Here is a 26,656-nt window from a genome sequence, read left to right on the forward strand (position 1 = left end):
GTTGGACATCTTTTTAGAAAGGAAAGGTAAACAGGGATATACCAAATAAGTATACATGGGAAGAATGTTGATCCAGGGATTAATCCGATTGCCAATTCTTTGAGTCAAGAAGGAATTTATTTTTCCCTTTATGAGATATCATTGGATGAAATAACACTGCAGGTTTTTGTTTGCCTTCCTCTGGATCAATAAGTAAGAATAGATATAGGATATAGTATCTTTTGTCTAAAGTTAACGAAAAAAGACGGTGCAAAACAGCGCTAAAAAAATATAAATAATATAAATAATGACAATACTTGAAATAAATATTGCAGGCAGCCTGGCAAATACTGACTGTACAGTCAGAAAATGAACCACAAAGAAAAGAAAGAATTGCCGCCGCCAAATCAGTTCTTTAAATAATAATAAATCCGAATAATGACCCCCTGAAGAAGTGCACGTATGTGCATGAAACGTCGTTGGGAGATTATTCTGTTTTTAGAGCTGTCTGTTTGGTTGTGGAGGATATTGGCAGCAGTTGTGCAGGCTGTGGGGGGAAAGGAGAGGAAGAGGAGCAACAATTTCAGTAACACTGCAGCGTGTGACGTCACATCCACCAGGAAGTTCCGTTTTTTGTGCGACTCAACATCCATCCCCCACACGAGGCAATCCCTAAAGGAGCTCCAGTTATCATCAGAGAGGAGCACCTGAGCAATCTTCAGCTTTACTGCTTTTACCATCTACTGTCCTGTAAGTAGGGTTTCAATTTTACCCCTCTGGACTTAAGTGCTGTACCCTCCTGAACCCAGTATTTCAATGTTAATAAATAGCTTTTTGTTAGGATTATAGTCTTGCTAGTGTCTGTCTGTCATTGTGTGTTATGTTTGTCATGTGTGAGTTTTTAATGTTTTAATGTCAACTTTTTTGGCGTACTGCACCATTATCTGTTTGTTTTCTTCTCTTTTTTACATATTGCACTATTATTTGGTGTGAGCCGTTCGTTGACCCCTTCACTGCCTGTTTGCTCAAGGACACTTTTGGGACTTTGCAAGAGACGGTTTGGTCTTTATTCGGATTTATTATTATTTAAAGGACTGATTTGGCGCCGGCAATTCTTTCTTTTCTCTTTTGTCTAAAGTTAGCATAGGTTGAATTTGATGGACGTACGTCTTTTTTCAACCTCATCTACTATATAACTATGAAATGATCTAATTGTAAATTTTGAAGAAGAGGCGACATTGTATTTTTGTATTATTCTTCTTTCCTTTATATCCTGTACAAATAAAATGTAAATCTTTAAATATACTTTTTGGTGTGTTCATGGTTTTACTGTCTAGACACTTATAGTAGTACTCTATCTAAAGCTCTAAGGGCCTTTAAACATATAAAAATGTGTCATTGATATACTGTACAGAATACAGTACTGTATGCACAAAATACTATATAAATCTGGAAAATAAAAGTGTTTTTTAGTATTTAACTACATTAACAGCAGTACTGTACTACTGTGTAGCAGATATCTAGCGACTCCGTGAGGAAATGCACTGTATCTTACTGTAAAGTCATTTAATTAGGAACATAATGACACACATGCGCAGAAATATGATGACACGCATATGCGTTTCAACAAGGTTCCAATTTGCCATACACACATGCGCAGAAATGTGATGACACGCATATGCATTTCAACAAGGTTCCAATTTGACATACACACATTTTGACATACACACATGCGCGGAATAAACATTTTACATTCGGAAGAAGAGGCGACGTATTTTTGTATTATTCTTTTTCCCTTTATTATCCTGTACAAATAAAAAATTTCATTCTTTAAATATACTTTTTGGTGTGTTCATGGTTTTACTGTCTAGAAACTTACAGTAGTACTACACCTAAAGTTCTAATGACCTTTAAATATATAAAAATGTGTCATTGATATACTGTACAGAATACAGTACTGTATGTACAAAATACTAAATAAATCTAGAAAAAAAAGTGTTTTTTTACTATTTAGATACACTAACAGCAGTACTGTACTACTGTCTAGCAGATATCTAGTGACTCCGTGAGGAAATGCACTATATGTTACTGTACAGTAATTTAATATTTAGTGTATACAGAACATAATGACACTCATGTGCAACAATGTGAAGACACGCATATGCATTTCAACAATGTTCCAATTTGCCATACACGCATGAACGGAATAAACATTTTACATTCGGAAGAAGAGGCGACGTTGTATATGTGTATTATTCATTTTAACTTTATTATCCTGTACAAATAAAACATTTAATTTGTTAAAAATACTTTTTCTTGTGTGTGTTCATATTTTGAATCTTCAACAGATTGGTACAGTTTGAGCATTTGTATATGGCTAAGGAGCCTCAGAAATTATTTATTTCTCATGTACAGTGTACAGTATGAACTCGTAACGTTAATCTTCAAATTACAATTACACACACTTGAAGTACTGTACGGCAGTAAAAGACAGGTTGAATTGCAATTAGATTTTTAAGACAACAACTCGCGATCGCCACTTGAGTTTCTCGATGGTATTGCAGACAATGCTAAAATGCCATTTTCTGCACTTGATCAAAACACTAGTAAACTTGCGTCTTAACGTGAGAAAATTTCAAGAAATCACGCACCATAACCGGGTATGCAAAGGAATACAATCCACGAAATGATCGGATAATGGCCACTGCATCTATATGTGGTCACTTTAGCGGGTCGTACACACCGCAATGCCCTGTCTAGGTTGCAAGAGCAAAACAACCTGCCTCGTCACCAGCTAAACATGGAGGTGCCTACACGCTGGAATTCCACATTATATATGCTTGAGCATCTCCATGAGCAGAAGAAGGTGGTCAATGATTATGTAATAGAGCATGCCAGGCAGCTGGATGAGTCCATTCTGCAGCCTAGACAGTGGAATCTTATTGGAGAGCTGTGTAGGCTGCTGAGGCCCTTTGAGCAAAGCACCACTCGTGAGCAGTGATGATGCTAGCATGTCAGATCATCTCTCTAACTTTCCTTCTTGAAAAACAATTGATATGGAACATAGCGCACAACGCTCATAGTGCATTAAAAGAAATATTATTCCAAACAATTAGTACAAGTAAGTATTGCGCGTACATCAAGGGAGAAAAAAACCAGCATGTCAGGGGTTAATGTTACCCATGCGCCAACCGGATCTCCCAGCAAGATGTCGTCTGTGATGGTAGAGCAGCTTCCAGCCCCTTGGCCTTACAGTCACGAAACTTGGATAGTCCCTCTCTTAGAGATGGAAGTCCCAGTAGGCTAGAAATGGACGAAGGTAATAACCGCTGTGTGGGTTAATCTCTCATGGTGGCTAGGTGCACACTCGCAGTCCTCCGTTCCTCTGCTTACGGATTTCTGACGTCACTTAGTGGCGACACCGCAACTCGCGTCACAATCTCCTTACCAGTTGAGGGGAATAGGCTGGCCGTAGTAGGATGAATAATTCAATAGATATAGCGCATAAAAAGTCCTTTCCAACGCGTTTCGAAACCAGAAGGTTTCTTCATCAGTGTCTAATATATAGGGGGTGTTTTGAGCCATCCCTGGTTTTCACGGCTGCAGACGCTCCTCCATCAGTGTCTATAAGGTCACGTATTATTTAACCACATCATCACTTGTTTATCACCTCACCTATGTGATTGATTTTCGTTGCGCACTTTACCTTCACTCTGATATGGAACATAATGGTGACAATGACGAAAGTTATGATGATGGCGATGACGATGAAATGGTAGCAATGGTTGATAAACTGCTTGAATACCAGATACAGTATCAAACAGAATACCTTCAGTCAACACTTTTAGACCCTCGCTTCAAAGGCAGAATGAAATACTTTTTGTCCCATGGTGAAGATACTCTAGCAAATTGCAAGGAGAAGAGCACATTGATTGTTTTCAGGCAGTTTTGGAAAAGGAGGAAAGGCAGAAAGAGGAGGGCCATGAAGGTTCACAGAGGGCAACCTCAGTGGGCATATATTCCACACAGAAACCCACAGCACGGTGGTACTCATCACCATCTACACTGCTTTCTTCCTCACAGCTTCAAGTCAAGTAGCTTTAGGTAGTGTGGGTAGGGGTAGTGGAGGTGGTGTAAGCAGTAACATCATCAGAAGTCCTTGCCCATCACTATGGCACGGTTTGCGCTAGCGCAGAAGATGAAGACACCTCTAATGCTACTAGTGCTATGGACATGGGTGAAGCGTATGTAGGTGATAGTGTATTCTTGCTTCTTGACTCTCTTGAATACTGGGCTGCTTAAAAAGAAACATGGCCTGCTCTTGCAAATGTGACAGTGGAGTGGATGAGTTCTCCTGCAAGTGTGTTGTCAGAGAAAGTATTTAGCGCAGCACGTGCAATCCTAACTGACCGCAGGACAAAATTGGTAGCATTGAAAGGCTCACTTTTATCAAGATGAATCAACATCTGATTCCTGAGAAATATACGGTCCTTGCATCCAGCATTCAAGAGGATCAGGAGGAGCGGGATAATTAGTCAGATTACAACACTACCAGTGCCACCACCACTGTAACATTAACAGTACTATAGCACTTTAAAAAGATCATGCAGTTGGATGCGTGTGTAACGTCAATGCGGGTGCACACAGGCTAGGGAAGCTCCCTGCACCCCGCTGGAAAAATAGTTAAAATCCCCTGAACGCTGCTCCGATCAGTCCTGCGGGACACCCGATCAGCTGGGGAAATTAGCGGGGATGTCCTATAGGAAAATGCCGAAAACAGGGGACCCCAGATCTCTCCCGCTTCAGCTGTTGGCAGCAAGCGGCACCAGAGAAGAAAAAAAACAAAGATGGCGCTGCTAAGCACACGGGAGCGCGCACCTGTAGTCAACAACAAGGGAGAGAGGCAAGATCCGGATCTTGAGGGGGAAATCCTTAACAGAAAGGCTACATTAAGAAATCAGGCAGAGAGGGCCACAGCAGGTGAGGAGGCAGTGGACGAGTTCCTACTGACAGAGAACTGACTATGGCAGAGGGAGGCACAGTGATTTCTAAACAGGACCTCCAGAACATGCTTAAAGAAATGCAAACAAGTTTTCAGTCAGCTCTGGATAGAGCCATAAAGGAATTTAAAACAGAAATCTCTTTACTAGCTGAAAGAACTACGGAGCTTGAAAATAAGATGGACATTACCCTACAAAACCAGGTAAATACTGATGATGAGGTCCTGCATCTCAATGATGAGATAAGAGCTATGAGGGATGGAATGGACGATATGGAGAACAGGGAGTGAAGGCAGAATTTACTAATCCGTCATGACCCTGAGTCGGTGTCCGCGGAAGCCCTCCAGCCATATCTTAAGAGACTGTTTACATCAATTGACCCTCCGCTACAAGTCGGCAATCTTATGTTGGATGGAGCTCACAGAGCCTTGGGATGAGATTTGACGACCCCAAAAGAAGTAGAGATGTGGTCCTAAGGCTCCACCAATATGCAACCAAGGAAAGGATTATAGAAGGCTGCAGAAACAGAGGCTCAATTGAATTTGAAAACCTGTCCAGGATGATAAATGAGAGGAGGAGAGGTCTGCGAACAGTAACGGCGGTACTTCAGGAAAAGGGTATTCGCTACCAATTGGCCTTTCCATTCCGCTTTGTAGTCAACCATGATAGCAGACAGATCTCGATCCGGATCCCCGAAGAATCAGCATCTTTCCTATCGGCGTTGGGTCTGACCCCCAGGGATGGAACGGGTCAACGACAAAGACAGATGACGATCGATCGGCTGAGGGTGCAGTTGTCCGGAGATAAAAGATCTAAGACCATCTATGGGACTCTTGTCGAATCACTCTCCTGTGGTTCTCTAGAACTTTGGAAGATTTAACTGGAACCCACGGCTGTTTTCTCCAATCGACGAGCCGTCGACTTTGGGAAGCCTACACCGGACCTATAACTATGTTTGCTCCCCCTCTGTTTTCTCTCCCCCTTGTTTTTCCTTTCTTTATTCCTTTTAACCTTTGTAAGGACTGTTTCATCAGAGACTTGGAGTTGACCGTCTATATCTTGGAAGCTGTCTGCTGATCGGTGGAATAAAAACAACGATCGTGTTGTTTGTGAGCCCTGGCTATGGCTAGGATGCAGGTGCGATCAAGGGACTCGGGTAATCGGATTCACCCTAAAAATCTGGCAGCTAGCAAAAAAGAAATATAAAGTTATGTCAACCTCATACCGACTTGCTCAGGGGACTGTTTGGTAACCCAGGGTTCCTGGCGGGATTCCAGGGTCAGGGTTTTGAAACCTGGAGACAGAGAGGGATCGTAGAGATGGGAGATCTATTACAAAAAGACAAGCTGATGTCTTTTGACGAATTGATTCGAAAATATGGTGTACCCCAAACTGAGATGTTCAAATATATGCAGGTCCGACATTTTGTTCAGCAGGGTTTTTATGGGGAGGAAGATCTGTCAAAACAAAAAAATCTTAATAGAATTTTTTTATTACTGCCGAGTCAAAAAGGTCTGGTTTAAGGCCTTTTGTTGGCTTGTTATTCTTCAAAAGAGCTGAGAGTGCCCCGGAGTTAATCTATTTTCTATATCTACCCATTGGTATACCCTCTTGGGAATGCCAGAAAACCACCTGTTTCAAATGGGCAGTTAAATTGGTCTACCCTCTTGGGAATGCCAGAAAACCACCTGTTTCAAATGGGCAGTTAAATAATATTTCCTGATATCAGGAACCGCCAGACCCCCTCTCTCTCTGGGTTGAAGCATAACTGATCTCGGCACTCTTGGTCTTTTGTTACCCCAAATAAATTGCATAATTTTATTCTGTAAATCCCTTAAATATTTTATCGGAATAGAGACCGGAAGTTTCTGGAAACAGTAAAGCCGTTTTGGGAGAATATTTATCTTAACTGATATAATATGACCTATCCAGGAGATTTGGTGGGCGTTCCAAAGTAGGAGATCCCATTTTATTTTAGTGAAAAGCTCTGGGTAATTATTGTTATATAGAGATTGATAGTTGTTTGTGAGGAAAATCCCTAGATATTTCACTCTCACCTTATTCCAAAGGTAATTGAAATTTAATTTGATTATTTTAACCTCGGAGCCTAGTAAGGTTAAATTTAGAGCCTCTGAATGAATTTAATAACCTGAGAACAAACCGAACCTATAGAGCTCATCTTGTAAATTGGGGAGAGAAGTCAGTGGGTTGGAAATTGTCAGGATAATATCATCGGCAAAGAGAGATAATTTGACATTTTCCTGACCAATCTGAATACCCTGAATATTGTTTTTTTTCCTAATTTTAATTGCGAGCGGCTCAATTATTAACGCGAAGACCAGGGGGGATAATGGACAACCGATACTAATCTTGATTTGGTTTAGTTTCCCACCTGGCATTTTTAGAGAAGCTGTAGGGACATCATATAGGGCTTGGACCCCTTTTAAAAATGGGCTGGAAAAGCCAAACCCCAGCATAGTTCTATCCAGAAAATCTCAATTAATTCTATCAAATGCTTTTTCAGCGTCTAAACTCAACAACATTGTCTTTGGTTTAAAAGACTGAACATAATCAATTATATTGATAATCTTGCGTGTATTATCTGAGGCCTGACACTTGCTTATAAAACCTACTTGATCATTATGGATTAGTCGGGGCAAAATTGAGTTTAGTCTATTCGCTAGAATGTTACTATATATCTTTAAATCTGTATTAAGTAGCAAGATTGGCCTGTAACTTGCGCAACTCATTGGATCTTTTCCTTCCTTAGGTATTACTACTAAATTTGCCTTTGACATTTGCGAAGGAATCTGGGAGCCCGATAGAAAACTATTAAACATATCTAAAAGATATGGAGCTACTATGCCACAATATTTTTTATAGTAAATATTTGAGAAGCCATCCGGGCCTGGGGCTTTTGAGGGTTTCAGACCTTTAATAACCACTTTTAATTCTGTAAAGCTCACTTTAGCATTGAGTCGTTCCAGTTCTTCCGCAGAGAGCTTTGGAAGTTCGCATGCCTGTAAATAGCTATCTATTTGTTCACTGGAGACCATAGATACAGCACAGTGTATCCGCCTCCTACTGCCATTGATTGGCCGCTTCGGCTTCGCATCTGGGCACTCCACATGACGCAAGGAGAAGCAGTCAGTCCCACAGCTGATCATTGATCTCTCCGGCTCCACATCCGGGACTTCAGAATGATGTCATGGATCCCGCCCACCCACGAAGTCCCAGCACAAGGATTGGCTGAGTGGTTCCCCTCCTCCACTGATCTTGAGCAGCACAGGCATTTAAACTGCAGGGAGAACTTCCACATTCACACAGGCACAGCTGATGACTGCATGAGAGTGCCGCTGACATTTACCACGAGAGAGGATTCGTATGGCTCATTCATTCATTTATTCATTTTTCTCAGCTAGTATTTGCTTGACCTAATGGGTGTTCTCTGCTATAAGTGACTGACTCACTCCCATTTGGACTTTAAGCTGATAGTATATCTGTACTTCCCAAGAGTATTTTTGAAACAATGATTGATTCATTCCATTTTTTACTTTGAGCAAAGAATATATTTGTACTTGTTACCTTGGTATCTAGATTTATCATTGTCTTAGCCTACATACACAAGGGCTAGTGTTTGGTGATCTCTGAACCATTATATATTCTGTTGAATTTCCTCTGTCTCATTGGAGTATTATATATTGTTCTATTTAGGGGTAGTTGACATCATTAGCAATATACTTTCATTCAACTTTTTTTGAGGAGAGGTTTTTTGGATAGAGGTGCTCTACTAGGGAAGTACCACAGGCTGCTTCAGTCTGTGGGAACGGGTATGAAGAAGGGGCGATTTAGGCCCGAAACGTTGCCCACCTTATATGTTTATCATCCCATCCATTACGTGTTTTGTACATATTCTCTCCCCCCCCCCCCCCCCCCCTTCCCTTGTTTTCTTGTGTTTCCCCTCCAATCCATCCCTCTGCCTCCTTCAAGTATGCTATTTTCTCTGTTAGGATTTCCCTCCAGACCTACATTGAAGCTGGCTCTATATTTACATCAATATTTAAATACAATCTGCTATTTTTCTAATTGACATTTTGTCTGACTCTGATTGTGTGCTGGGAATCATTGTACATATTTACAACCTGTTCAGCTAACACAGGCTAAACAGTAGTAGGAGCCTGAGGCATGCACACAACCGGGGTTTGCAGTGGTTACTACAGCTGATACCAGGAAAATCGACCAGTACATCTACTGCTGCCCCTGCTGCTCTGCCCTCACTGCTAACTGAGCATGCAAAATTCCTCCTCAGTCTCATAGGGGTACTAGAAGAGACCTTCCTGTCTTGGCTGCCACCATTACCACTCCAAAAAAAATTACACCAATAATAGAACAAAATAAAACAAAAGAACTCTCTCTCTCTTCCTGCCTGCTGTTTACATGACCGCCCAGTGCCTATCCATCCAGCCACAAGCCCAGTCCCAAACACCCACTCCCTTCCCTCACAATCACAAGTGTGATAAAAACAACAGACATGAAGAGGAAGTGGCAAAATAAATGTGCTCAGTTTCGGATTCTTCGGAATCCGGAGTAAATCCTTCCACGGATTCCGAAGAATCTACACAGGCAGAATCTGACGGGAGTTCCCAAGGAATCCAAATGGAGTTAGGAGCACTCCATCCGCCTATGAATTTCCGTGCGTGGATTGTACACAAAACCCAGCAGAAAATACACGGATCATAATTTGCCAAGTAAGCCCATCTCTGGTAATAATCAATTATAACAAGGTGTATGTGTTTGTTGATTAATTTGTTATTGTTTTTAATTCTGTGATGTGCACAATCTGTACTTCTCCTACGAGCTACGGCCATTTCATATATTCTTTAGCTGTTGATTGCAGCTTGGCAACTAATTGGGTTTGGCGCCGTTTGTTTTTCCTGCAGTGTCTTTACTCTGGTTGCTTGAAGTACCATGTGTAAACCCTCTTTATTTCCCTACTAGCTAAAGTACCCGACTTTGCACGGGTTGCAGTAATGCCCACAATTTTACCCCTTCACTCACAATGTTACCCCCTTTTGCCCTCACTCACAATTTTACCCACTCACTCATCTGTTTACCCCCTCCTCACTCACAATTTTACCCCCTCCCCCACTCACAATTTTACCCCTTCCCTGCTCGTGCTGCAGCTTTTTGTAGGTTTCATGGTTTTGAAGCCATGGTTCTGACACCATTAGTTTTACTTTGAAAGCGCTGCCCTCTACAGTATGTCAGTAAGAAATGCAAATGCTCTGACTTGCTTGTCAGCGAAAGGTTAATATCTCAGAGAATTAATGCGTTTTAAAGCAAATAAAAAAAGAACTCAAAGGTGCACAACCCTATGGTCCCGTATGTATGCATGCAAAGTTTCAGAATTCTAGGTTTCGTGGTCTTGGAGCTATGGCTCTGACAGACAGACAGACAAAAACAGGCTTTATATATATATATATATATATATATATATATATATATATATATATATATATATATATATATATATATATATATATGTAACCCTTCTATGGTACCCCACCCGACATGAGATTGGGGGGTACACTCCTTCTGGTCACTCTGAGTGGTCTGGGTGCTGTGACCCAGGAGGGCTGAGGGCTCCGCGGTGTTGTGGGGAGAACCAGGACAGGGACAGGAGGTGGTGTGGAACAGGGTACCTTGCTCTCTCTGGGTGGTGCAGTGCCTCCAGCCAGTAGGGATCCCCTGGGGTCTCCAGAGGAGAGACCCCCACTGACACTCCATTCTCCTCACACCAGGAACAGTGATACACACACACAGCAGCTTCTTTCTGTGGTTCTTTATTCAGAGCAGCATACACAGCAGAACATCATAGGCCTGATCTTGCACTCTGCTTTTCTGCTCATGGCAGCTTAACTTCCCCTCCCTCCTCACCCAGGTGGGGCAGGAGGGAGAGAACTCTTCTTGGCTTGCTATCTCTCTCAGATCTCTCTGAAGACTAACTCATCACTAACTGAATTTGGGAATATGTCTCAATTTGAATATCCTCAGGGAGTGTCTCTAGCTTTGAATCATTACAACTCAAAGCTGGATACCGATTGGCTCACACACACACATCAAGGGGTGTTCCAACCCATATCCACCCTTTGGATTAACATGCTCAAATGTTGCTTAGACCCGCCTCTGAATATTGCTACAATACTTCAGAGCTGAAACTCACAAACAGGCCAACTGAAGGAGTTAACCTTTCCACTGCCTGGTCTAACAGGACTGACAGAGGAAAGGCCCAGAATTAGCAATAGCTGCCGAAGGCCAGGCTATATACTCCCTCTGGTAAAACTCCAACCGTCCCGGCTTGGACTGCAGCAGGTATAACCCTTACCTTGCTGAGCAACACCTGTAAATTACATGAGCTGAAATGCAATAACTCCTATGCACTCCAGCTTGACAGAACTGACATACTCACTACTGCATGGACACAGATACATAGCAATACAGTGACTAACTAAACAGAACCATTTCTACTACAGCAGTAATAGAACACATTAATAGTAATGAGCAGGCTTCCTGATCATTCTCCCAGTATCATTAGGTAGATATGGGAACTCATAGCCCATCTTTCTGAACCTATGAACTATTACTCGGGCTGCTCTACTAAATTTCACCAAGCTTCTGTCAGTAGCAGTACCCAGCAGCACCCAGAATATAGGACCTACCCATACAGGGGTCCCTTCTGCCTCCTCTATGACAGGAGACAAAACATTTTCAGATTGCATTGAACTTATCCCCTCATCATAACAATCCCCCCAATGCACAGACCCTTCCAATTGCATAACAGACATAAAATCATATTGTCCATAGGGAGCCACGGGGGTTCCAGGTGAAGAGGGCCTGGGGGTCAAGGGTCGCACCTTGGGACTGGTATTGGATGGGGAATGCGGGGCAGATGACTAAGGGACTGGGGCCTCCGGTGACAAGGGGCCAGCACCAAAGTCTCTAGGGGCACGTTCAGGGCACTCTCCCCGGGAGGAGCAATGGCACAGTCCTAGGTCAAGTTCAATTTGCCCCTCCCTATGCTCTTACATCAGCGGGCTTCAGCCAGCGCCTGGGCCTGAAGGGCCTCCCGGGACTTCTTCCACTCCCTGCATGTCAGGAGGAAAGGATCAACCGGAAGGGTATTACTCACCGGAGTGGCCTGGATCTCTCTGGAGCTCACCCGGCCGGGCGACTCAGCGGCCATGTTAGCTCCCAGTGGTGGAGTAGCAATGGTAGTCGATGCAGTCATCAGGGGTGGTGCCGGCCGGCACTTCTCCTGCTGACGCCGCAGATACAGCTCCGCAGCTTTCTGGGCTTGATCCCAGCGGGGGTCTGTAGACAGGATATGCAGCTCACCGCCATGAGTAGCAGGGCAGATCCCAGCCGCATCGGGTACGTGGGAGGCATCGGCCGATACCTCTGTGGTGTAGCACCCACGCTGGCAGTGTGGATCAGATGGAAGGCACCAGCAACAGTTACTGGAACTGACAGCTCCACAGCATACTCGGGTACGGTGGAGGTAATGGTAGAGACCTCAATGATGTCATCAGCCTCTGTGCTGCTGACAGGCTTCTCAGCACACAGGCCCAGTCTCTCATAGTGGAGTAAGCAAGGCAGCCTGGCAGACAAAACCACCAGTGTTTGAAGTGGAAGTGCATCTGGCCCCTCACTTCCTGTTGCTCCGTGGAACACACTTAGCTCCTCCCCCTGGTAGATAGGATAGTCCAATCCAGAACAAGTAAAGGGGGAGGTGTTTGAACAGTTCCCGCACTTTCTTGCAAGCTGAAGAGCAGCACAAGCTTGCAAAATGCAGAAATCCTTGCAGAACAGCACATGGCTTCCCTGGTAAGGCGGGAAACGCCATTTTGAGCACAAAGAGTCCATGCGGCCCCCAGAAGAGCTGGAGCCGCCATTTTGAGAGCACAAAATACATGACATCCCTGTAGGAGCAGGAAACGCCAGATTGAACATAGTCCAGCACAGTGGGGTCTCCGTTTGCATTCAGGAGCCACAAATAAATTTCTGTCCCTGTAATCTTTGAGTATCACGCACCCTGGGGTAGCATCGGGGAACGCCTCGCACAGGGACGGCAGTAACTCTTACTGCTGGGTGCACAGGGACCTACAGACATTCTCCATGTAGTCCCTGCCCCCTTACCTCTCTCTTCGTCGTGGGATGCAGAAGGGTGGCCACACTTCCCTGGGGACGCCTCAGGTCAGTCGCCCCAACTGCAGTGCCATTAAGGGACCGCCAGCTCCCTGGTGAAGCCTCAGGGACCTGCCTCCCTTTTCTGCTTAGATGGGGTGCACAGGGGTCATAGGCGTAATCCCCAGAGTACCCTGTCCCCCTCACTCTCCGCTGTGGGTACAGGAGGGTGGCCACACTTCCCCGGGGACGCCTCAGGTTAGTCGCCCCTGCTGCAGTGCCATTAATAGGCAGCCAGCTCCCTGGTGAAGCCCCAGGAACCGGCCCCTATTTTCTTCTTGGTAATGTAGATGGGTGCACAAAGGTCCCTATGCAATCATAGAGCAGCCTCTGTCCCCTTGAAGTGCATGTAAAGACGTACGCTCCCTGGTGCATAGCCACCAGGAATAGTCCCACAGCAAGGTCTTCTTCATTAGGGTAACCCCCTCCCTGGGGGAGCTTCAAGGAGGGGTTCCCTCACGGCAGAGTCTATAGCTGCTGTTCTGTGCTGCATACAAAGTCTTTGAAACTGCTGCATGGTCTCCTCTGTCGTTGAAAACCTGTCCCGTTGAAAAACCTGTCCTGTCCTGGGGAGCAGTCCTCATATATCTCAGCAGTGCCTCCAATTGTAACCCTTCTATGGTACCCCACCCGACATGAGATTGGGGGGGTACACTCCTTCTGGTCACTCTGAGTGGTCTGGGTGCTGTGACCTGCTGGTAAACAGGAGGGCTGAGGGCTCCGCGGTGTTGTGGGGAGAACCAGGACAGGGACAGGAGGTGGTGTGGAACAGGGTACCTTGCTCTCTCTGGGTGGTGCAGTGCCTCCAGCCAGTAGGGATCCCCTGGGGTCTCCAGAGGAGAGACCCCCACTGACACTCCATTCTCCTCACACCAGGAACAGTGATACACACACACAGCAGCTTCTTTCTGTGGTTCTTTATTCAGAGCAGCATACACAGCAGAACATCATAGGCCTGATCTTGCTCTCTGCTTTTCTGCTCATGGCAGCTTAACTTCCCCTCCCTCCTCACCCAGGTGGGGCAGGAGGGAGAGAACTCTTCTTGGCTTGCTATCTCTCTCAAATCTCTCTGAAGACTAACTCATCACTAACTGAATTTGGGAATATGTCTCAATTTGAATATCCTCAGGGAGTGTCTCTAGCTTTGAATCATTACAACTCAAAGCTGGATACCGATTGGCTCACACACACACATCAAGGGGTGTTCCAACCCATATCCACCCTTTGGATTAACATGCTCAAATGTTGCTTAGACCCGCCTCTGAATATTGCTACAATACTTCAGAGCTGAAACTCACAAACAGGCCAACTGAAGGAGTTAACCTTTCCACTGCCTGGTCTAACAGGACTGACAGAGGAAAGGCCCAGAATTAGCAATAGCTGCCGAAGGCCAGGCTATATATATATATATATATATACTGAGTTAAGTTATGGTGAGTAAAAAAAGTGACAAAAACCCTCCACAGGAAAGCAAATATGCAAATATAACTGTATGCTCATCTGCATGTCTTAGGCAGGTCTGCAACCCCGCCTTTCCCCATTATGCTGTATGCTGGGTGATAATGGGGAAAGGCGGGGTTGCAGACCTGCCTAAGACATGCAGATGAGCATACAGTTATATTTGCATATATATATATATATATATATATATATATATATATATATATTTATATTTATTTATACTTAGTTAAGTTATGGTGGGTAAAAAAGTGACAAAACCCCTCCACAGTAAAGCATATAGCAAATGGAAATATTACTGTATGCTCATTTGCATGTCTTAGACAGGTCTGCAACCCTGCCTTTCACCATTATCACCCAGCATACAGTGCTTCCACTGCAGCAAGAGATACTGGGAAATGACATGCAAATGAGCACATACTGCCACCTTTTGCTTCAAAACCATATAACATGGTCTCCTATAAGTTTATGCTTGCTGCATTTCACAGCATTTGAGCACAGCCTGGGTTAAGATGCATAGCCAGTAAATCTACTCACAGACAGCTGTTTCAACCTTAATGGTTCTCATCAGTGTGGGGTTGCTTATACTGGCTTTGCAAAATGAAGCATGGGATAGGTTTCACCACACTGTCTGTCTGTGGGTTTACTGGCTATGCATCTTAACCCAGGCTGTGCTCAAAAGCTGTGAAATGCAGCAAGCATAAGCTTATAGGGGACCATATTATATGGTTTTGAAGCACAATGTGGCACTGTGTGCTCATTTTCATGTCATTTCCCAGAATCCCTTGCGGCAGTGTGGAAGCACTGTGTGCTGGCTGATAATGGTGAAATGCAGGGTTGCAGACCAGTCTAAGACATGCAAATGAGCATACAGTAATATTTCCATTTGCTATATATATATATATTTATATATATTTAAAAGGAAAGTTAACACCTACCTTTAATTGTTGAAGACGATAATCAAGGCCTCGTGCTAGCTCTAGTATCATTGCACAAGGCACAGCAGAATCAGTAGCCCCAACAAATACTTTGCCATCCGACTGTGGACTGAAGTACTTTGAATCATAGTGACAAGCAAGAACCAAATGACGCTTGGCAGAGGGGTTGAGGGTGCTGATTATATTGGTGAATGCCACATATCCATAAGGTGTTTGACTTTGAAATGAATCTTCTTCTGTAACCCATCCAGCTTGAAGTCTTTGAAGACGCTGCTTGATATGCTGTTAAAAGAAAAATTATTTAGTATAGTAAAGTATAGTAAAGTATTTAATTTAAATGTAATGCCTCTCTGGCTACACCCTTTGTGTGATGTCACTGTGTGTACAAGAATAGTTTGCACTGGCAAACCCCCCTTGTTCACCGTCGCCTTATCTTTATTGGTTTTCTGATAAGGACAGGGTGGGATAAGGGTAAAGAAAACATGGGATGACAAACACTCACCCATTCACAAGCCCCTACAAAACTCAATTTGTAATTCACAAACAAATTAGTGAAACGACCAAAATTAGTTTGGCATGACCTTCTGTATCCCTCAGAAAATCATGTTAATTATTACTAATACAGCTCAACCCCCTTATACCGCTGTGCTTGGGGTCCAAAGAATCACATCGCGTTATAAGCAGATCGCGTTAGAAATAAATTACAAGTGTATGCATTGTACAATAAAGTATTTAAGATACCAATAATTGTGTTGTAAAGTATTCATAAATAAGAAAATTGGGAGCCACGCTTGCACTGCGCTATAAGCGGATTCGCGTTCTAACGGATCGCGTTATAACGGGGTTCAGCTGTATTTGTAAAAAAAAATTGCCTCTATAATGGAGGGACTTTTCCAGTGACAGAATAACTCTGGCTAGTGAAGCCATTTCTGCACTGCTCACCCCAATATTTTCACTAAATCTGGCAAAAACCCTACAGGGATGCACAAGCCCAAACCGGTTCTGTCTCTCCTGCTATTTTGTCAAATTTTTGAGAAAATCAGACTGAAGGAGTTTATCTATATTTTTACTCTCACATAACAAATAATATCCACCCTTTTAGGAGAGAATTTATCTGTAATCATATCTTCGATGTTCCCCCATGCGAATGTAACAATTTTTGTCAGAAAGTAAGCTTTTTTGGAATGCACAGAATAACATTCCAACTTTGTGACTTTTAAGATTTTTAAACCTTGGACGGTAAAGCACAAACTAGGTAATTTGTGGAAGATATATTTTACACTAATTTCACATCTTTCTTATAATGTATGGACCACAGATTATTATAGAAAGCACAACATTACGTTCAAAATAAGTCTTCCAATAACAATACAATACAAAGACAAATATAGTTTGTACCCACCGTTATTCTACATCACACACATTATTTTTAGCTCCAGAGAGGATGTGAAACGTAAGACTTCCAATGCAAATCTATTATACATAAAATAAAATTTAAACAATGACAGTTGCATAAAGAATATCAGATGTTATATGAAGTTTATAAGATTACACTTTTTATAAGCACACTTGTATAAGCAGTGCCTCTTATATATCCCTCTGTGGCATCCTTTATATGGGACAGGAGCTGCTGGCCAATCATTTCAAACCTGATTGTTCATTCTTTCACACTCACCAAATGTATGTAACACCTCCACGCTCCCAACCATTGTCTCAATACACATTTATCTGCAGGAACCTCAGCTGATTAAATCAGAGAGTAATTCGAAATTACTCCATAGAAATGCAACTCACATGCAAATCACATTACAAATCTGCTATCTTAGAAATGAGTCCACACAGTCACATAATCCAATTTACACTTTGCAGTGCAGACTCCCAAATCAGATCACAGAACAATGCCAGCTTTCACTAAACTGAGGGAAGGATGGTCACAGGGAATAAAGTGTTTTGGAATACATTCTTACATACATAGTGCATGATGCATTTCCTGTTCTCCCCAGATATTAAATACATTTGGCTGAAATAAGTCTTACATAGGTAGCCAAGTTACATGGATTTAGAGGTAGCTAGCTGGGCTTCATTCCAGTTTTATGATGTCAGCTCCCCTACCGTCACACTCATCATTTATGAAAGTAATATTTTTATTTGTAGATGTCAACAAAGTGAAAAAAAGGGGATAACCGGCGCCCAAAAAAGGGTAAATACCAGACCAATGGAAAGTGTGACAGTCCAAATGCAGTCCTTGGGATGATGAATTGTGATGATTCTCACCTCCGCAGTATATATGTGGAAAAAGAAAAAAGAAGAAAACAGATAATAGTGCAGTAAATCAACACAGGGGGGGGTGCACAGGTACTAACAATACGAAACATACAAGACATACAAACATAAAACACTAGCACGGCCTAAATATTAATAAAAAGCAAATTTATTATGGTGTGGAAGGTGCATAAACCGCATCCGGAGGGGTAAAATTACAACCCTACTCACAAGATGCTGGATAGGTATAAGCAACGAACTGATGCATGCAGCTGGGCTCTCAAGATGGCGAGTAGGGTTGTAATTTTACCCCTCCGGATGCGGTTTATGCACCTTCCACACCATAATAAATTTGCTTTTTATTAATATTTAGGCCGTGCTAGTGTTTTATGTTTGTATGTCTTGTATGTTTCGTATTGTTAGTACCTGTGCACCCCCCCCCTGTGTTGATTTACTGCACTATTATCTGTTTTCTTCTTTTTTCTTTTTCCACATATATACTGCGGAGGTGAGAATCATCACAATTCATCATCCCAAGGACTGCATTTGGACTGTCACACTTTCCATTGGTCTGGTATTTACCTTTTTTTGGGCGCCGGTTATCCCCTTTTTTTCACTTTGTCACCCTGACTGGTTGTACCACCAGTCATTTACCTGGCTGCCTGAACATTTTATTTGATATCATTAGCGCTGTTTTGCACCTACCTTTTTCCTAGATAGTCAACAAAACACTTCCAGTACCTCTTTTCCGACCTAAATGTAAAGTGTAACCTTGGAAGTAGATTGGTAGGAAGAATTCGGGCACTGCAACACTGGAAAATGAAGCTGGTGTATTCTAGTAAAAAATTCTTTATTGAGGCATATTAGCCAAAATTAAAATCACAGAGTCTCCCCTGACACGTTTCTCGCCTCTCAGGGCACTTTTTCGCCTTTGAGAAAGCACCCTGAGAGGCGAGAAACGTGTCAGGAGAGACTCTGTGCTTTTAATTTGAGCTAATATGCCTCAATAAAGAATTTTTTACTAGAATACACCAGCTTCATTTTCCAGTGTTGCAGTGCTCGAATTCTTCCTACCAATCTATTTTGCTGCCTTATTTGGAGCATGCTCAGGGACGGCATGTCTTCAATTCCCGTGGTTTCCGGGTTGGTGGTCGGCTGACGGTGTAAGTTGCAGGAAGGAGTGATCACGGCGGTCCCGGTGGAGAGATACAGGCTGTCAGAAACCAGCGTTGGCGGGTCACAGACAGATGATGTCTTAGCGTCGCCACTTCCCGTTGGGTCATCACGCTGGAGCAAGAGGCTGGCAGCGCTGTGGGAGCCTCCCGAGTGATCGACTGCCCTTCACGCCGGATTCATTATCATCAAGGACATCTGCATTCAGCTAAGTGTCCCCCCGTTCATTTAGAACATTTATTTGCCTGGACGCCTCTGTTATATACCGTATAATGGGTATGGCACATTAGATATCCGTTAGTGCCACTGCCAGACACGGAGAGGCTTACCAGGTTACATTTCTAGGGGGTGACACATACTGGACCGTGGGTCATATTACAGATGGACATTTATATTCACCGAGGCCCTATCCACCTATCATTATCATTTATTTGCCGTCCCATCACATTTATCTACATGGTCCAATAATTTCACCACATCCGCTGTTATTGTTTTGGAGCACACAGAGGGGAGCTCCTCTCACAATTTTTCTATGTAACCTTGGAAGTCCAAGGTTAGGGTATGATAAAAAATCTTCAGATGGGCAATCAACAACCACCCCAACATAAAGAGTAAACAATAACAAACATACTGTACAAACTTAGAAAATTTAGATATTTACAGATGTACTCAGCCTTATTGCGCCTAGTCCTAACACAACATATCCTGTTATGACTCTGAATATCACAGTCTCCATAGGATTTAATCCAGTGTTTGTGTAGATCAGCGGTTTCCAGCCTTTTGCACATTGTGCACGCCCTGCTAGAAAATAGTTGTTCCGCAAACCCCTAATTAATACACTTTATTGCCAACTCATCAGACTGTTGCTAACAAAACAGTTTTACCGTCCCAGGCAGTATAGTGTCCCGAGCTTGTGAGGCGAATACAAGTTTATTAAGGTCCGAAACTGCACCTCAGTGTGTGTAGACAGCAGGGATGGTATATCTGTCAATCACTGCGGGACTTTCAAAATCACGATGCCTTGCCGCTGTGGATACAAAGAATTGTGGGGAGCGACTTTGGAAGCTTCTGCTGTAACTGACAGCTTTACCTCCATGCTAAGGTGCAGTTTGGGGCCTAAGTGCACAGTCCCCACATGGGCTCAGAAACCCACTATACCACCTGGAATCGCCATTACATATATTTATATTTTTGGATAAACTCCTTGAAGACACCTCACATACCCCTAGCGGTTCCTTACCACCCTTTTGGGAATCAGTGGTGTAGAAAATCACAGCAAATCCCACTATAATGCACCAGAAGGAACAAGACGCCTGCTACATCTCTAGTCAATAAATAAGTTATCCAATCCTCTCACACTGAAGGTGTTCTAGTTAAAAGTTCAATTCCATATGTGGCCAGGTCCCCCCTTGGTCCATCTTCTCCTCTTACCTCCTGCTGCGGCTGAAACTGGCAGCGGAAGCTGGGGAGAGTGTGGGAAGGTGAGCCGGTGCGTCCGGTGGGTGCGGGGCGTTGCGAGCAGTTCGGAGAGGTGACCGGGTCGCCGGAGGTCTGCAGTAGCTCTCATCACAGGGCACCGCCATGTTGGTGAGCGTGCGCATGCGCAATAAGGTTAGCGCATGCACAGGAGTCCCGACAGCCGACGCCCATTAGAAGAGGGGGCACATGTGCAGTGAGCAGCGCATGCGGCCACCATGTTAGGCATAGGGCTCCGCAAGGGACTACAGCCCCCAGAAGCCTCAGGGGCTGCCGATCACCTGGGGGCAGCACAGCCAATCTCACGGCTGGATTCCCCTCTGAGAGAAATAGAGCTGGGACAAAGAGAGGTGACGGTGTGTGTGGGGGGTGTCTGTGGGCCCTGCGCTAGGCCATGACCCCCTTATAGGCCCCAGCAAGGCCCGACTCCTACCAGGGAAGGAATCCCAAGATGGGAAGCGGTGCACAGCTGTAAAAACGGGGCCAGAACCAATGCTAATAAAATTAAAAGTTATTTATTGAGCAACATAGTAACGGGGAACAGAAACACACTCTAACGCGTTTCAGGTAAACGCCCTTTTTCAAAGAGTACATTCGCATCTGATCAGGCTCCCTGTCTTATAGGAAATCTCCCGCCTCCAAACGCCGATGTCACAGTATGAATTTGGCGCGAACAACATATGGAACGATCCTATTGGTGGAGCCCCCTTCCAATCAGCTATCTACAATGGAAGGTGCGTCCCGTGTGGACGGGGATAATCTACAGATACAATGAGAGCAGATCTATGGCGCTAACAAACAAGATTGAGACAAGAAAAACATTAAATGACATAAATAACAAAACAAAATGATATAAACTAGCGAATTCAGTTTCCTATATAGGTCAAGGACACAGATAAGAGTGAATGAATGGCTAAACTAATATACAGAAACCAGTGAGTTTAAGTGCTCAAAGTATGTACATAAAGTAAAACATATGCATATAAAGCTAACCATATAGATAAAGTGTATATTTAAGAGAATCTAATGAAAACTAGTCTTACAAAAAATGCAGTATAATAAAAAGCATATAATAGAATTAACCATTATTAAAGGTAACAAAATTTAACCAATATTAAACAATAATCATGAACATTAGTATAAATATGATAATATCAATATAAATTATAAATATCAATCTAATGATAATGATTAAATAACTACGTACATATTATAATATAAGAACTAGATTTATTTTAGGAAATGCTTCAACTCCCAATCTTGGTTCATGCCCCTGGGAGCTAGTGTCCCAAGGGCATAAATCCAATGCATCTCTCTACAATTTAGGAGAGCTTCTCTGTCTCCCCCCCTGATGTTGGTATGTATGTGTTCAAGAGCACTGTATGTAAATGTGCTCAATGATCCTTGGGGGCAGTTAATAAAATGGCAAGCTACGGGGAATCTGTCATCATGTTTTTTAATGCTTCTAATGTGTTCGCCTTTCTAATTATTAATGTTCGGCTAGTCCTTCCCATATAACTACTCCCACAGGCACATCTGAGCAAATAAATCACAAAGTTAGTATTACAGGTTATAAATTACTCTGTATGATATTTATGATTCGTATAAACATTCCTGATTGATTTGATTGGTGTGGCATATCTGCAGAGACTGCAATCCCCACATTTGAAGAAGCCCTTCGGCCGATTAGACACACTGTCTTTGGCTGAGCAGTACAAACTGGGTGAAACATAACTACCAATGGTTTTAGCTTTTTTAAAAACCATTTTAGGATTGGATTTTGTGTAACAATCCAAATCTTTATCCAATTTCAAAACTGCCCAATGTCTGTGTAGGATAAACCTGACCTGCTCAGCCTCTTTGGAAAAAGTGGTCAAAAAAGAGTGGCATCTGGCTTGTTGCATCATTCTGAGTGTACATTCTTCTCTTTGTGTTATTACGTTTATTTAATTTAGCATTAGCTAGGAGTACGCTCCTATCTGTACATAATGCCTGTTCAAAAGCAAGCTCCAGAGCCCTCTCCTTGTAGCCACGTTCTCTGAATCTCTTCTTGAGTTCTTCTGCTTGTATGAGAAAGGACTCCCTCGTTGAACAGATCCTCTTAAGTCTTAGGAACTGTCCTTTGAGGATACCCCTTATTAAGGATTTAGGATGGGCACTGTTAGATCTGAGCAGGGAATTGCGAGAGTTCTCTTTTCTATAGATGTTGGTCTGTATTTTTAAGTCAACATCTATGTATAAATGTATATCCAAGTAATCAATCTTCGTTTCATGAAACATATGAGTGAATTTCAAATTAAAATTATTTGTCTCAAGATATTCGAAAAAAGTGTGAAGTGTATCCAGATCCCATTCCAAATAAATAATAAATCATCCATATAGCGACGATAAAAAATAATGTGTTCTCTAAATGGATTGGTGTCCCCGAAAATGTGAGTAGTTTCCCAGAATCCCATGAAGAGGTTAGCGTATGAGGGTGCAAATGACGTGCCCATAGCTGTCCCCTGTGTTTGTAAAAAATATTGTTTGTCAAACATAAAATAATTTTGCTGTAATAAAAACATAACTGAATCCAATATAAAAGTGCTCTGTGCTAAGTGAATATTAGAATTATTAAGAAAGTGACTAATAGCCCTTGTGCCTAGAGTGTGATCTGTAATAGTGTATAAAGAGGTCACATCAAGTGTGACCCACATGAATGTTTTAGACCAAGTGATATTTTGAATATCTTGAAGCAAATCCAAAGAATCCCTCAAATATGAGTGAAGTGTTTTAACTAAAGTCTGTAAAAAATGATCCACGTACCTAGATAGACCATCTCCCAAAGATCCAATACTCGAGATAATAGGTCTGCCTGGAGGGCAGACAAGAGATTTATGGATCTTTGGGAGATGGTATAAAGATAGACTGATTCCTGTTTAGTTAGAACTCCCAGTTCCCTGCCCAGATCTATCAGATCGCGAATCTCTGGCAGATATGGTTGTGTAGGATCTCTATCCAGTTGACAGTATGCCTGTGTATTGTTGAGCTGTCTAAGGGCTTCTGAGCGGTATGTGTCAGTATGCATGACCACCACCGCTCCTCCCTTATCCGCATTTTTAATCACAATGTCGGATCTCATTTTAAGTGAGTGTAGATGTAATCGTTCCTCCTTGGAAATATTATCAGAAGGAGAGGTAGAAAAAGAAAAGCCTTTAGCTAGAATTTGTAAATCCTTCTCTATTAACTTTTCAACCGTTTCCAAATATGGGCCTTTAGAGAAGGATGGACAAAAAATGGACTTGTTCTTAAACTACGTATGTTTACTTCCCCTCAAGAACAAGAATTGTTCCTCTGTATCCACTAGATATTTTGCTTCTTCATCAATAGATAAATCTATCATATCCTGGAGTACACCATATTCCTTAAACCTGTCTTCCCGGTTATCATCAATCGCATGACAGGGATTAGAAATGTCCCTGTCATCCGATGGAGGAGAATCAGGAATCAATTTGTTCTTAGAAAAGAAAAACTTTTTAAGTGATAATTTCCTGATATATTTCTGAAGGTCAATGACCGTGTTGAAAAAATTAAAATTATTCATAAGGGCAAAGTTAAGGCCCTTGTTCAGAACGGCCAGTTCCACACCTGAAATGTTCAAAACATTGTTATTACATATCAAGGATCTATTTTTCTTTTCTTTAACGCCCCTTCTTTTGGGCAAGCGCCTTGTCCTTTTTGTTGGTTTTTTGAAGCTTTTAGACTTCTAAGGTCATATGAAGTAGATGCTTCTCCCTGATGTCTGAAATGTCGAGTTTCATAATCTGTATGATCCCGACATCTCTCGGTATCTTCATCAGTTGAAAAGGAGACTGTTTGTTGACGAGTCTCCCCATCTGATATGTCTGAGAGACTGGATGTTTCTGGGAACTTCTTTAGAATAGATCTCTTGGGTGTAGATTTCTTCAAATTATCTTTCTTGCTCTTGGGGTTCTTGTGTGTGTAGTCTTGACGAGTAGGGGTCCTTAATGTCGGTGGCTTTTGCCAAACATAAATTTGATTTTGTTCATAGTCCCCTCGGTCTCTATCAAATTTTTGTTGACTCCTACCAGTTTGTGGATACTACAGGGGCAGCCCCTATAGATTGGGATATTGCCCCTTTATTGTGAACAGTTTCAGGGACACAGCAAGAAGATGCCGAGAAGTACAAGCGGCCTCTGGTCTGGGACCAGACCACCCCACAGAATGAGACTCTCTTCATGGTGGGACACTCAAGCTGGATACCACCCCACGTGGTGGCGGATGACGGCGACAACATGGGACAGAAGGGCCCTTATCGTTAGTCAGCGGTACCAGGTGCTGGAACACCTGGCAGGTTTCAGCAAAGTCATCAAGTGCACCAACTATACTGTACACACTGTGGCAGTGCTGTCTCACACACTTCAGGGTGGGTTGGCTACTGTGGACATCAGGTTGATTAGGTGCCCAGGGCACCTCAGTACGTTGTGGGACACTCTCACAGGGGTGCGGACTAGGTGGTTGGACAGTGGGATACGGTGTGTGGTTAAGGCCGTGCAAGGCCTGAGCTATATGTAATATTGTGCTATTTATTGCATGTCAATAAACTTGTTATTATATATGCTCTGTGTACTTATTGTATTGGGTCCTGTGTTATCCGGCGCTGTCAGGATCCCTCACAGGTAGAGGCGCTGTCACCGGCCGGATCAGGTACACCCCAGACTCCCAGCAGCGGAGGTTCAGGCCTCCTGTGAGCCGCAGGTAAAGCACCACACACCCAGTAGCCACCACATCTCACATAGGGTGGGGGAAACAGCGCTACACATGTTAAAGCAAAATAAACTAATGACCATGATATGTTTTGTAGGTTAAAACTCTGTGATTTGATGCTTTTTAATGGACTTTGCACCTAGGTGGGGCTTTGCTTTTTTATAAATTAAATAAGATTTGCAACAGGCTACCAACATGTTATCAATTTTTATTTTTTACAAAGGATTAGTGAGCCATCTCCACCCTGCACATTTCACACTTTGTATTTTACCTTCATAGTAAAACATGGCTTTATAGGCAGTGCCGCCGAGAGGGGTGGACAGCCGGTGTTGGCGTCCCGGGCCCCATTGCCGGTCACATCACTGCCGGCGGCCTTGTCAGAAAAAAACCCAGCTGAAATGCTTAAGGAGAGGAGACCCAATCAGAGCTTTCCTCATGGGCGGGGACCAGCAGCTAATATAAGCAACTGCACAGACGGGAGAAACGTGTTTGAATGTTCATGGATGTGCAGTTGCTTATTCAAAATACACGCACACGTAAATATTGTTATCTGTACTGTCTGTCTGACTGTATCACCCGGTACATTTGTGTGTGTTTGTCTCTGTAGTTTCGTGTCGTCCGTCCGTTTTTTTTAATATGTATTTTTTAAAAATATGTACTGGTGGGGTGGGGGGCTTTTTCCTGTGTATTGAGGGAGTGGGGGGCTTTTTAGTGTGTACGGGGGGATTGAGTGAGAGTGAGGTAAATGACGGAAGGTGGGGGCGAGTGAGAGGAGGGGGGGAGGGAGTGAGAAAAAGAGGGAGTAAGTGAGACGCAGGGGAGAGATATACATGCAGGGCGGGAGGGGTTGAGTGAGGAAGAGGGAGTGAGATGGAGGGGAGAGAAATACATGGGAAGAGAGTGAGAAAAGGGGGGGGGGCTCGTGAGGTGTGAAATGAGGGGGGCGGAGGCACAGGGGGGGGGGGGCAGACATAACTCTAGTCCTGGGCCCGGGAAATCTGTCTGCGGCCCTGTTTATATGTGTGGAATTCAAAAATGCTTCTGTGAGAATGTACAATGTTTGAAACTCACAGCAGGAGAAAGTCTTCAGCAGCTAGAAAATTCCCAGTTTTTATGTTAAATGAAGACAACATAAGCCAGAGAACATTATAAGTGTATTTTCCAGGTCTTTATTTACCTGTTCAGTAAAGTAGTTTTTATTTGTCTGCTGTGTTTAACAGACAGGAAATGAAAAGATACTTTACACTGAAAGTAATACATTCAGTACCTCCAAGCATTTCAAAAGGTCAAAGAGGGGAGCACAGCCAGTCTGGCTAAATTCACAAAATCACACTCGTTAATCTAAGTGCCGAAGTTTTA

General features: G+C 43.1%; 1 protein-coding gene across 2 annotated transcripts in view; it reads right to left on the reverse strand.

The window, feature by feature from the left end:
- QPCT (glutaminyl-peptide cyclotransferase) overlaps positions 1 to 26,656 on the reverse strand; it is a 96,902-nt gene that overhangs the window by 40,391 nt on the left and 29,855 nt on the right. For both annotated transcript variants that reach the window (XR_012801035.1, XM_075596784.1), the window contains exon 3: positions 15,620 to 15,901. Coding sequence is in view for 1 of the 2 variants with exons in the window: in XM_075596784.1 (XP_075452899.1) it covers positions 15,620 to 15,901 (282 nt within the window). In the remaining variant the exon portion in view is untranslated. The remainder of the gene's footprint in view (positions 1 to 15,619; positions 15,902 to 26,656) is intronic.

This window comes from Ascaphus truei, chromosome 4 (genome assembly GCF_040206685.1).
Source record: "Ascaphus truei isolate aAscTru1 chromosome 4, aAscTru1.hap1, whole genome shotgun sequence".
NCBI classification, from domain to species: Eukaryota; Metazoa; Chordata; class Amphibia; order Anura; family Ascaphidae; genus Ascaphus; species Ascaphus truei.